The 14,014-nt window shown below is 45.4% G+C and overlaps 1 protein-coding gene across 1 annotated transcript in view; it reads left to right on the top strand.

Annotated features, from left to right (window-relative positions):
* Window positions 1-8,748: 8,748 nt before the first annotated feature.
* The window catches only part of TSPAN7 (tetraspanin 7), a 122,473-nt gene continuing 117,207 nt past the window's right edge, over window positions 8,749-14,014 (top strand). The window contains exon 1 of the mRNA XM_077294775.1: window positions 8,749-9,055. Within this exon, the coding sequence (XP_077150890.1) occupies window positions 8,975-9,055 (81 nt within the window). The 5' untranslated portion in view covers window positions 8,749-8,974. The remainder of the gene's footprint in view (window positions 9,056-14,014) is intronic.

The following is a 14,014-nucleotide window of genomic DNA, read 5'->3' as shown; positions in this document are numbered from 1 at the left end:
TCGCTACCTGGCTTCTACTAGCTGTTCGATGCATCTCCCAACCCCTGGGTACTAGAATGGGTCAAGACCCCATCATGCATTTGGCATGTTCCCGAGATCTTGAAAATGTAACCGATAAACAGCTAGGAAGTACGATAAGACCATAACTCCTTATCAAATTACGGCTGGGGGTATTCTTTCATCAGTTAATTAGACTTACATTCTGAATAGGGATTGTGAGGCAGTGACTGGTGTTATAAGTGAGGGTCGCTATATGTCCCTCAGGATGCGCACAGAAGCTTATTGAGGCCACGGGAGTGCATTGCAGTCACAGGCATAGCTGTGATTGCAATGCAAAATAAAAGTAAGAGTTGGTCTTGGGCAAGCTATTTGTCCAAGGCAGATTTAAGAAAACCTGCCATGGGCTTTTATTTTTGAAGCAGACTACAGGATGGTAGTGGAGAGGTCCGCTTCTCCCCGGTCAGGTTTTCCATGTGGCCTACGGCCACAGGTTCCTTGTAGAATTCCCCTGCAGCAGAGGGTCGGGTGTGTCAGTTTTGGTTTGCAAGCGTGCAGAGCTGGAGGCTCTGCAGAACTCAGCCAATTGGAGCCAAAAGGCCTGGCACCCCTTAGCGTACACGATGGTGCAGTCGTCCACGGCAACAGTCTCTGTTACGGACTGTCTTGTGTCCCAGCTGCGATCCGAATGATCCTATTTACTTTCTGTTTTGTGATACACTGACTATTAAAAGAGACTTTGTTTTGAACTTTCCTGGGTCACTGCCTGTCACACTGCACCAACCCCGCTGCACTACAGGATCCATCCTTCCAGGAATAGCTTGGTCCCAGCTATCTGCTGGAGGCATGAATTTACAGTGACATGTAAAAGTTTGGGCACCCCTGGTCAAAATTACTGTTATTGTGAACAGTTAAGCATGTTGAAGATTAAATCATCTCTAAAAGGCCTGAAGTTTAAGATGACACATTTTCTTTGTATTATTGTAAAAAAAATATATATTTTTTTCATCTTTCCATTTTAAAAATTACAAAAAAAAAAATAGGCTCATGCAAAAGTTGCATCCTGCATGGTTAGTACCTATTAGCCCCCCTTTTAAACTATTATAGCTTGCGAACACTTTTTGTAGCCATACAAGGGTCTTTCAATTCTTGTTTGAGGGATTTTTTAAAAAAAAATTCTTGCAGTTCTGTGTGATTCCTGGGTCGTCTTGCATGCACTGCTATTTTGAGGTCTAGCGACAGATTTTCAGTGATGTTCAGATCAGGGGACTGTGAGGGCCATTGTAAAACCTTCAGCTTGCGCCTTTTGAAGTAGTCTATTGTGGATTTTGACATGTGTTTAGGATCATCATCCATTTGTAGAAGCCATGCTCTTTTCAAATTCAGCTTTTTTGCATATTTGCATCAAGAATTTGTTGAAATGTAATTGAATCCATTCTTCCCTCTACCTGTGAAATATTCCCCATCCCATTGGCTTCAAGACAACTCCAAAACATGATTGATCCACTCCCATGCTTAATGGTTGGCGAGATGTTCTTTTTCTGAAATACTGTGTCCTTTTTTCTCCACACATACCTTTGATCATTGTGGCCAAAGAGTTCTATTTTAACTTCATCGGTCCACAGGACTTGTTTCCACAATGAATGTTTAGATGTCTTTTTGCATACTTTTGACTCTAAATTTTACGGTGAGAATGCAGGAGAGGTTGTATTTGTGCAGGTGTCTCTGAACAGTAGAACAATGTGCCAGAGCTCCAGAGCCTGCTAAAACTTTCTGAAGGTCTCTTGCAGTCAAGCAGTGGTTATGATTTTCCTTTCTAGCAATACTACGAGCAGGTCTCACTGAAATTTTGCTTCATCTTCCAGACCTTATCTTGATCTCCACTGTTCCTGTAAACTGACATTTCTTAATTACATTTTGAACTTAGGAAAGGGCAACTTGAAAACGCTGTGCAATCTGCTTACAGCCTTCTCCTGCTTTGCTGGCCTCTACCATTTTCATTTTCAGACTGCTAGGCAGATGCTCAGAAGAACCCATGGCTGCTGTTTTTTCGGCACAAGGTTAGAGAAGGCTGAGTTTTTATAAAGCTGGGAAATTTGTTTTACCTGGCCTTTCCTAACGGTGATAGTGAACAAGCCATAACTCTAACGGGCTAAGTGAGGTCTGAAACATTAGTCAAAGTTATCTCTGAGCATACACATCTCCAAGGGTGCCCAAACATTTGCATAAGCCCAATTTCCTTTTTGTAATTTTTAAAATGTAAAAAATGAGAAAATATATATATTTTTTTTCCTAAAATACAGAGGAAATGTGTCCTCTTAATCTTTAGGCCTTTTGGAGATGATTTCATCTTCAACTTGCTTAACTGTTCACAATAACAGTAATTTTGACCAGGGGTGCCCAAACTTTTACATGCCACTGTATCTCGGCCACCTACTGAGAATGGTTTCCTGTCTAAGGGTACCGTCACACATTGAAATTTCCATCGCTACGACGTTACGATTCGTGACGTTCTAGCGATATCGTTACGATATCGCAGTGTCTGACACGCAGCAGCGATCAGGGATCCTGCTGAGAATCGTACGTCGTAGCAGATCGTATGGAACTTTCTTTCGTCGCTTGATCACCCGCTGACATCGCTGGATCGTTGTGTGTGACAGCGATCCAGCGATGTCTTCGCTTGTAACCAGGGTAAACATCGGGTAACTAAGCGCAGGGCCGCGCTTAGTAACCCGATGTTTACCCTGGTTACCAGCGTAAACGTAAAAAAACAAACAGTACATACTCACCCGTCGGTGTCCTTCAGGTCCCTTGCAGTCTGCTTCCTGCTCTGAGTGCCGGCCGGAAAGTGAGAGCAGAGCGCAGCGGTGCTGCGATCTGCTCTCACTGTACAGCTGCACTCAGAGCAGGAAGCAGACGGCAAGGGACCTGAAGGACACCGACGGGTGAGTATGTACTGTTTGTTTTTTTACGTTTACGCTGGTAACCAGGGTAAACATCGGGTTACTAAGCGCGGCCCTGCGCTTAGTTACCCGATGTTTACCCTGGTTACCCGGAGACTTCGGCATCGCTCCAGCGCCGTGATTGCAACGTGTGACCGCAGTCTACGACGCTGGAGCGATATTCATACGATCGCTGCGACGTCACGGATCGTGCCGTCGCAGCGATGAAAATTTCAATGTGTGACGGTACCCTAAGTCTAAGTTCACATTAGCGTTCGGCGCCGCAGCGTCGGGCGCCGCAGCGTCGCCGCATGCGTCATGCGCCCCTATATTTAACATGGGGGCACATGGACATGCGTTGTGCTGCGTTTTGCGACGCATGGCCGCAAGCGTTGGGCGCAGAGAACGCAGCAAGTTGCATTTTTTTTTGCATCCAACTTTCGGCAAAAAAGGACGCATGCGTCGCAAAACGCAGCGTTTTGGCGTGCGTTTTGTTGCTTTTTTGTTTGCGTTGTGCGTTGCGTCGCCGAAGCTGCGGCGCACAACGCAAATGTGAACGTAGCCTAAGCTTCACACTTTGTAAGAGAACTATAATCTTGAACCAAATACGATAGTTGATTGACAAGAAATTATAGCCCCCCATAATCTTCACACTCTCTGTTACACTGAACACCCTCATTACCAGGGCTGTGGTGTCAAAGTCGTGGCGTCGGTGTCCATTTTGGTGGGGTCAGAGTCGGTATAAAATGGACCGACTTTGACTCCTAAAATATGTAATAAATTCGGTACAGTATTTAAAGGGAACCTGTCAGCAGTTTTGGTTGATATAAGATACGGCCACTGCCTTTCAGTGCTTATCTACAGCATTCTATAATCTGTTATTCACTATATTTTTGTTGAAAACAGTTTTTTCCCACTTACTGAATAGAATATTGCATATTTACAATTTCTTAAAGTTTTTTTGTGTTCAAAAGTTGTCTTCCAATAAATATATTGTATGTTCTACATAAATGGCTTGATTATTGTATCATAATGGTGATTAAAAGCCTGATGTTACCATTTTACTACAGTAAATGTATCACTTAAACATGAGCTAAGTATCAGGGATTCGGAGTTAGGCTGGGTTCACATTGCGTTAATGGTGTCCGTTAGACGGACTACGTTACACCGCGGCATAAACGCGGTGTAACGTAGTCCGTAATGGCCGCCATTGACCGCAATGTCGGACGCATCGCTAGCGCACGCCCACAATGGGCGTGCGCTAGGGATGTGCCGTCATTGAGTGATGGACCCTGAGACGCGGGCTGCAGCGTTTCCGGGTCCGTCACTGCTAGCGCAGATGGAGCTAGCAGATGCTCCATCTGCGCTAGCGCGATGTAAACGTCGGCACTTGCGTTAACAGCAGCCCGTTAGCGTATGTGCTGAACGGGCTGCTGCTAACACAGTGTGAACCCAGCCTTAGGGAAATTGAGTAGGAGATTTGGCTTACTGACTCCACAGCCCCCTACATTGCACTTTCTCTGTTAGGGCTCATTTCCACTGGCGAGAGACAAATCGGTCCGTAATCTGGACCGAAAAAACGGATGTAACGTACGCGATTGTCATGCGAGTGCAATGCGAGTGCAATGCGATTTTTAATCGCATCATCCGTATGACATCAGTATGACATCCGTATTGCTGTCCGATTTTTACGCACCAGTGTCCTTTGAAAAGCCGGCAATTCAGCGCAGTGTACAGTAAAATCACACTGACAGGTTAGAATAGAGTAGATATATGCACATAGAATGTGTATATATACATATATACATGTCAGTGAGACACCTATATATGTATATTTATATTTAATGCAGCGCTAGATAGCTTAAAAGCCTCTAATTCAATTGCCGGCTTTTTCCTTCTCCTTCACAAACCCGACAGGATATGAGACATGGTTTACATACAGTAAACCATCTCATATCCCCATTTTTTTTTGCATATTCCACACTACTAATGTTAGTAGTGTGTATGTGCAAAATTTGGCCGCTGTAGCTGCTCAAATAAAGGGTTAAATGGCGGAAAAAATTGGCGTGGGCTCCCGCGCAATTTTCTCCGCCAGAGTGGTAAAGCCAGTGACTGACGGCAGATATTAATAGCCAGGAGAGGGTCCATGGTTATTGGCCCCCCCGTGGCTAAAAACATCTGCCCCCAGCCACCCCAGAAAAGGCACATCTGGAAGATGCGCCTATTCTGGCACTTGGCCACTCTCTTCCCACTCCCTGTAGCGGTGGGATATTTGGTAATGAAGGGTTAATGCCACCTTGCTATTGTAAGGTGACATTAAGCCAGATTAATAATGGAGAGGCGTCAATTATGACACCTATCCATTATTAATCCATTTGTCTGAAAGGGTTAAAAAACACACACACACACACACACGATTTAAAAGTATTTTAATGAAAGAAACAAACAGGTTGTTTTAGTATTTTATTGCTCTCTCAATCCATCAGGAACACCCTCGCTTGGCAAAATAATAAACACACAATATACATACCTTCTGATGTCCTATCACGTCCCACGAGGTAATCCATCTGAAGGGGTTAACTAATATTACAGACATGAGCTGCGCTAAACCACTCGCTCGTGCCTGTAATCCCCGGGTGCTGAAAGGAAAGCAGAGTGATCTATACTTACATTCAGTCGCGGTGATGCGCCCCTGCTGGATGTTCTCATGAACTGCAGCCTGGGAACTTTTTCCCACACTCCAGGTCATATGAGGACATCCACCAGGGGGCGCATCACCGCGACTGAAGGGAATGTAGGTCAATGACCTACATTTCCTTCATTCGCCGGGGAATTACAAGCACGAGCACAGCTGCATTTGCAGGGCTCCTGCTTGTAAATTATTTTAACCCCTTCAGATGGATTACCTCGTGGGACGTGACGGGTCAGCAGAAGGTATGTATATTGTGTGTTTATTGTTTTGCCAAGCGAGGGTCTGCAAATGGATTGAGAGAGCAATAAAATATTAAAACAACCGCTGTGTTTATTTCATTAAAATACTTTTAAATCATGTGTGTGTGTGTGTGTGTGTTTTTTAACCCTTTCAAACAATTGGATTAATAATGGATAGGTGTCATAATTGACGCCTCTCCATTATTAATCTGGCTTAATGTCACCTTACAATAGCAAGGTGGCATTAACCCTTCATTACCCCATATCCCACTGCTACACGGGAGTGGGAAGAGAGTGGCCAAGTGCCAGAATAGGCGCATCTTCCAGATGTGCCTTTTCTGGGGTGGCTGGGGGCAGATGTTTTTAGCCACGGGGGGGCCAATAACCATGGACCCTCTCCTGGCTATTAATATCTGCCGTCAGTCACTGGCTTTACCACTCTGGCGGAGAAAATTGCGCGGGAGCCCACGCCAATTTTTTCCGCCATTTAACCCTTTATTTGAGCAGCTACAGCGGCCAAATTTTGCACATACACACTACTAACATTAGTAGTGTGGAATATGCAAAAAAAAAGGGGATATGAGATGGTTTACTGTATGTAAACCATGTTTCATATCATGTCGGGTTTGTGAAGGAGAGGGCAAAAGCCGGCAATTGAATTAGCGGCTTTTATGCTATCTAGCGCTGCATTAAATATAAATATACATATATAGGTGTCTCACTGACATATATATATGTATATATACACATTCTATGTGTATATATCTAGTCTATTCTAACCTGTCAGTGTGATTTTACTGTACACCGCGCTGAATTTCCGGCTTTTCAAAGGACACCGGTGCGTAAAAATCGGACAGAACTCGCATGGTGCGAGTGCTGTGCGATTTTTTTCTCGCACCCATTGACTTGCATTGGCGAGTCTCGTCCGAGACTCGCAGCAAATCGCAGCATGCTGCGATTTTTTTCTCAGTCCGATTTCGGCCGAGAAAAAAATCGCAAATGAAAAGACACCTATTGAATAACATTGGTCCGAGTGCAATCCGATTTTTTATCGGATTGCACTCGTCCGTTTTCCTCGCCAGTGGAAATGAGCCCTTAAACTGCACACACTCATTACACTGCACTCTCTTACACTGCATCCTCTCACATTACAGTGCACTCTCTTACACTGCACCCCCTCATTACATGGTACTGACTCTTACACTGCATCCTCTCATTACACGGCACCCCCTCATTACACGGCACCCCCTCATTACACGGCGCCCCCTCATTACACGGCACCCTCTCATTACACAGCGCCCCCTCATTACACAGCGCCTCTCATTACACAGCGCTCCCTCATTACACGGCACCCTGTCATTACACGGCACCCCCTCATTACACTGCACTCTCATTACACTACATCCCTCATTACTCGGCATCCCCTCATTACACGGCACCCCCTCATTACACTGCACCCTCTCATTATATGGCACCCCCTCATGACATGGCACCCCTCATTACACGGCGCCCCCTCATTACACGGCACCCTCTCATTACACGGCGCCCCCTCATTACACGCACACCCTCATTACTCAGCACCACCTCATTACACGGCGCCCCCTCATTACACTACACCCCTCATTACACGGCACCCTCTCATTACACGGCACCCTCTCATTACACGGCACCCCCTCATTACACTACACGGCACCCTTTCATTACACGGCGCCTCTCATTACACTAAACCCCTCATTACACGGCACCCTCTCATTACACTAAACCCCTCATTACTCGGCACCCCCTCATTACTCGGCACCCCCTCATTACACTACACCCCTCATTACTCGGCACCCCCTCATTACACTACATGCCTCATTACTCGGCACCCCCTCATTACACTACACCCCTCATTACACGTCACCCCCTCATTACACTACACCCCTCATTACACGGCACCCTCTCATTACACGGCACCCCCTCATTACACGGCACCTCTCATTACACTACACCCCTCATTACACGTCGCCCCCTCATTACACTGCACCCCCTCATTACACGTCGCCCCCTCATTACACGGCACCCTCTCATTACACGGCACCCCCTCATTACACGTCGCCCCCTCATTACACGTCGCCCTCTCATTACACGTCGCCCTCTCATTACACGGCACCCTCTCATTACACGTCATCCCCTCATTACACTACACCCCTCATTACACGTCACCCCCTCATTACACGGCACCCTCTCATTACACGGCACCCCCTCATTACACGGCACCCCCTCATTACACGGCACCTCTCATTACACTACACCCCTCATTACACGTCGCCCCCTCATTACACGTCGCCCCCTCATTACACGTCGCCCCCTCATTACACGGCACCCCCTCATTACACGGCACCCGCTCATTACACGGCACCCTCTCATTACACGGCACCCCCTCATTACACGTCGCCCCCTCATTACACTGCACCCCCTCATTACACGTCGCCCCCTCATTACACGTCGCCCCCTCATTACACGGCACCCTCTCATTACACGTCGCCCCCTCATTACACGTCGCCCCCTCATTACACGGCACCCTCTCATTACACGTCGCCCCCTCATTACACGGCACCCTTTCATTACACTGCACCCCCTCATTACACTACACCCCTCATTACTCGGCACCCCCTCATTACACGGCGCCCCCTCATTACACGTCGCCCCCTCATTACACGGCACCCCCTCATTACACGGCGCCTCTCATTACACGGCACCCCCTCATTACACGTCGCCCCCTCATTACACGGCACCCCCTCATTACACGTCGCCCCCTTATTACACGGCGCCCCCTTATTACACTGCACGCTCTGAATGTATCAGGTGATCACCACCAGGATGACAGCGCAGTTTATATGAATCCAGTGTTTTCCCCCGGTTGATAAGAGCAGCTCGGGCGCCCGGAGGGGCAGTGCCAGACGCCCCAGATCTGCATACGAGGCCGGGCAGTGGCTGACTGGCGGCTCCGGTTCGGGGGGCGGATCCGGTTCTTCTTTCCTCCTCTTGCGGATTGGGGATAAGCTGCGGCAGGAGGGGCCGAGAGCAGCAACAGTAACACCCGGCGACCGGATCTCAGTAGCATGGCATCAAGGAGAATGGAGACCAAGCCAGTCATAACGTGTCTGAAGACCCTGCTCATCATCTACTCCTTCGTCTTCTGGGTGAGTGACGCTGCCTGTGCTGCACCCCTGAGGAGGCACTGCCAGTGCCGGTGCCCACTGCACCCTGCCCGGCTGGGGGAAATGTGCCATTAATAAGCTCTAGGTATATTTAGTGGCTGTACCTCCTCCTCCTCCTCTCTGTCTTCCCTCCGATCCTTCTGCATTGCTCTGACCGTGTTTACTGCACCAAATAGGAGCCAGCTCCTGGCAGCCTGGGGAATGGGGTGCCCTGTGGGGCGCAGGGTGAGGGGCCATCCCGGCAGGTTACCGGCCATCTGCAGTGGGATTAGTGCTAATATTGCCCTGCTGCCATCCATGGCTGTGCTGGTTAACCCTTCTGCTGCCTACAGCTGGCACACATTACCTGGGGCTTATGGTACTGACTCCAGCCCTTAGTGTGGGGTCCCTACTACTGTAGGTGTCAATAACTGGAATCCTGGCCGTCTATAGGGTCCTCGTACCGGTGGGTAAGGGGACCTTATACGGCCAGGCTTCGGGGGACGTGTCATCCATCATTACATTGCTATCGATTCCAGTGTATCATCGCTTGTCTGTCGCCTCGCTGTCATTATGGGGTCGGGCCCCTATCCATGGCGTTGCTAGGGACACTGTATGTAATAAGGAGACTATAATAACCGGGGGAGAACATCTACTGCAAAGGGTGGGCATGAAATGCAGTATTCCTACCAAATGCCATGGATCTATGTGCCATCTGACAGGCTGGGAATGAATGAGAATGGCTATAGGTGTGTACAGCGTGCTGGAAGATCTCGGGTTACTTACAGCGTACGCAGGCGCTGCATTTTGCATCATAAAATATAATAAATTAAAAATAGAACTTGGCTTCAGGTGTTAATGGGTAATTACTGGGCATTGGGATCAGGGCTGCGGCTGTCTGTGATTTCACTATGGATTCGTATGATATTCAGTAATGAAGAAATGCGAAATATCTGACTATATCTCAATGTTCTTTCTGTAATCTGATTAGCTGCGGCACTCACTCGTAAGGACGCCTGCTAACACTATTGGGTTCGCCATGTAAAGCCCAGACGGTTTTTATTCTATAGACACATTGTCAGTAGTAAAGCTTGAAAATGGAAAAGCCGCCCTGGAAGCAGGACGAGGAGTGACGGCGGCATGTTTTATTGTATTGGAAGCTCAGCCATTTGTTCCCACTACAGCCCGATGAGCCCTGCAAATCATAATGCCTCCGAATATCTGCTGGTAGTCTGTACCGGGAGGAACATGGGGCGAAATGCCCAATAGTCTGCAGAAACTGCTGGAAAACTCAGCCTCTGATTAGTCAGTGTCTCTAGATTGATGCACAGCATTTTGTTGCTTTTTGTCACGTTTTCTGTTTTTTTATTTTATTTTTTTTAAGGACGCCACTGCCAGACGTTAGTTCCAATGTGCAGTCAGTGCCATTTTTTTTTTTATAAGCAGTAGGTTCTAGGAATGGCAATTTTTCTGGCATTTTTTTTCCAAGGACTCTACATGATTCCAAAAAGAAAATGCATGTTTGAAATATTGTAAAATGGGGAAAAAATGCTGGAAAAAATAGTCTCCATACAATTTTGCATAGATTCTGAGATGTTTTAGGGCTGAGTCAGACGTTTATTGGTGGGGATCTCCGTGCACGGCTGTTTATTTTGGGCTCACTTTGGCCTGTTTCTGGTGGGCCATTAGATTGCGCAGGGGTATCTACATTGTAGCCCTCCAGCCGTTCCAAAACTTTAGGGATCACATTCCCTTCAGGGCATGTTGGGAGTTGCCGTCTTCTCTACATTACTATGAATGGTCCACCTTTGTTTTTCCATAGATGCCTAAAATGGCAATAGACCTACGCTGATGAGACGCTTCTATGTCCCTGCTAATCAGAATGTCAGTTAAGGACACATTTAAAGGAAATGTCACCATCTAAAAAGTGGGCAGTCTTATTTTTTTTTTTCCATCTATTCCCCTGAGTAATCGATTTTGATTTTTTTCTTTTTTTTAATCCACCATCAGGTTTCAGAGATACTGGCTTTTTAATTTAGTACTATTTTTATAGCCTTTAGTAAGGAGGCATGGTTAATAATGCAGCGCCCCATAAAGACACACCCCAGAAAATCCTGTGATCCTCGCCCCATTGTAAAGACCACAAGGCTCCGTTCCCACAATGAGCTTTGGGTACATTTTGGCAGTGTCAGAAATGCAGTGTCTTACAGTTCCAGCCAGTGGAGGGGATTTATAGAAATCTCTTGCCCACTGTGCTTTATTTTACGCCACGTAAACTGACCTGCGACGCGAGGTTGAAATCCGCAGCATGTTCGTTTCTCTTGAGGGAGAGACGGGGAGTTTCATATGCAGAATTTCCCCATAGACTTGTACTAAATACGGAAAATCTGCAGGTAAAAAGATGAGTTTTTACTGTGTTGCCATGGCTGAAAAGAATGTAAAAAATACATGTATGGTAATTGACACTAAAGTATATCAATAAAAATGTTGGCAAAACCAAATACCAAGAAGTTTAAAAAACAAAACAGCTTTATTTAACGTGTGACACACCAAAAAGAGTAAAAACTAACCAGCATAAAAATTGCAATGAAAAACCACATGTAACCTATATTATATAATAGGTGCAGAAATTCTGCAGGGTCACATTCACTAGCTCATTGTGGGAACGTAGCCTAAAAGTCGGCACTAAATAATATTCTCTGGGACCATAAAGCAGAATAAAAAACAAAACAAAAAAAAGGCAAACTCCAAGGGAGCGGCGGGAATAAAATGAGAGCAAAAACTGGTCACTGTTGACCTGGGGACAAGTCCTACTTCAGAGATCTCTTGTAGAAAGAGTCAGACACTTGGGAGCATGCCCTAAACAGAAAACCAGATTCTGCTATGAATCCCTAGCAAGTCCTCCATGAGAGTATGTGCGTTTTCTGCCCAGAAGACATTCTGTCATTTACAATACAAGACGCAGAGAAAGCTCAAAAGACGACCAGATGTTTTTTGGGAGCATTTTGCCTTGTTTTTTGTTTTTTTTTAAAGAAAAAAAAAAATTAGCAGTTTCCTAATTGTTCAATGGAGTGAAGAAAAAAAAACAACAAAAAACGACCGGAAATTGATAGTAAAAAAGATGACACCATGGAGAAAAACACCGACTGCACAAATAGTTGGAAAAACGTTCTGAAAATGATGGAACAAAAACGCAAAAGGCATATACAATCCACTGGTGTATAATGTGTATATACAGGTATTATTTATTGCATTGTGCAGCGTTCGGCACTAGCGCTGTATTGTATGCCATCAGCGGTTGCTGGGCTCAATTATAAGCCTTGAGGTCAGTATGGCGTGAGGAGTGTTAATTGCAGGCTGGCGCAGGGCTGATACCATCATTACATGGTCTCCATGGAATAGACGTGAACATCACATGTATAATCTGTGTCAAATGCCAGGAGCTGGGAAGTAAGGAAGCCCGGCAACAAACAGGAACTGGAAAGTGTGTCACGCAATAATTCTGTCATTTGTCTTTGACCTATTGTGTGCAGTCATTTGTGTGCCAAATGTTCATTTATGGATTTATTGTTGACTATGAACCAAGATTAAGTTGATTGCAGCATGCACTAGTTTTACATAAATTGGACGAGACTCTGGTTCAAGTTTATGGGTGCAAAAAAAACCATCTGTCGTATGAAGCCACAGTATAGCATTTGATTTTTACTTATGCATTGCAATTCTATAACATGGGAAACTGTAAATGATTAATAGCTGCTGCTGTAAAAGAAATGGTTTGCACACGGATGACAAGTGAGTAAAAAGAAAACCCTCCCACTTCTCTGGATTATTAATATATATTAATTGTATGAAAAAGTGTTTTCCCCCTTCCTGATTTCAAATTCTTTTGCACGTTTTTCACACTTCAATATTTCAGATCACCAAACAAACTTTAATATTACACAAAGATAACCACAAAATGCAGTTTATAAATGAAGGTCTTTATTAAGGGGAAAAAGAAATCCAAACCTACAGAGCCCGGGGTGAAAAAGTGATTGCCCATTAATCCTATTAACTGGTTGAGCCAGTCAACAGGGCTAGCAGGTTACAGCCGCCGCGGAGTGGGGGCGCCAAATACTCTATCAGGGTGCCAACCTCCACTGCCAGGCAGGGATAGCAGCATAGCAGAGGGTCATCTATCAGGTTAGGTGCACCTAGCATTTTTTGTAGTCCATATATATATATTTTTTCTGTTCTCACTGGGAAGTGGTATTTTTAAGGTATTCTATTAAAGATTCAATATTTTAAGGGGTATTTATGTCACATACTTTTTGATTTCCCTTTTGCATTCATAGTTTTGTTCATATGCTTTACTAACTGGTTGAGCCACCCTTAGCAGCGACGGCTGCAATCACTCATTTGCGGTAGCTGACAATGAGTCTAACAATGGTCTGGAGGAATTTTGGCCTTTTTAAGGTCATGCCACAGGATCTCAATCGGATTAAGGTCAGGAGTTTGACTAGTCTATTCCAAAGTCTTAATTTAGTTTTTCCTAAGCCATTCAGAGGTTGACTTGCTGGGAGTGTTTTGGATCATTGTCCTGCTGCATAACCCAAGTGCGCTTTAGCTTGAAGTCATGAACAGATGGCCAAACATTCTCCTTCAGGATTTTTTGGTAGACAGCAGAATTCATGGTTCCATTTAAGACAGCAAGTATTCCAGGTCCTAAAGCAGTAAAACAGCCCCAGACCATCACACCACCACCACCATATTTTACTGTTAGTATGATGTTCCTTTTCCAAAATGCTGTCTTACTTGTATACCAGATGTAATGTGACAAACATCTTCCAAAAAGTTCAACTTTTGTCTTGTTGTTCCAGAGTATTCTCACAAAAGTCTTCAGGATCATCAAGATGTTTTCTGTCAAAACTGAGACGGGCCTTTTATGTTCTTATTGCTAAGTAGTGGTTTTTGTCTTGGAAC

Source organism: Ranitomeya variabilis, chromosome 3 (assembly GCF_051348905.1).
Source record: "Ranitomeya variabilis isolate aRanVar5 chromosome 3, aRanVar5.hap1, whole genome shotgun sequence".
Classification (NCBI taxonomy): Eukaryota; Metazoa; Chordata; class Amphibia; order Anura; family Dendrobatidae; genus Ranitomeya; species Ranitomeya variabilis.
The sequence above is the reverse complement of the archived record's forward strand: the minus strand, read 5'-3'. Positions and strand labels throughout refer to the sequence as shown.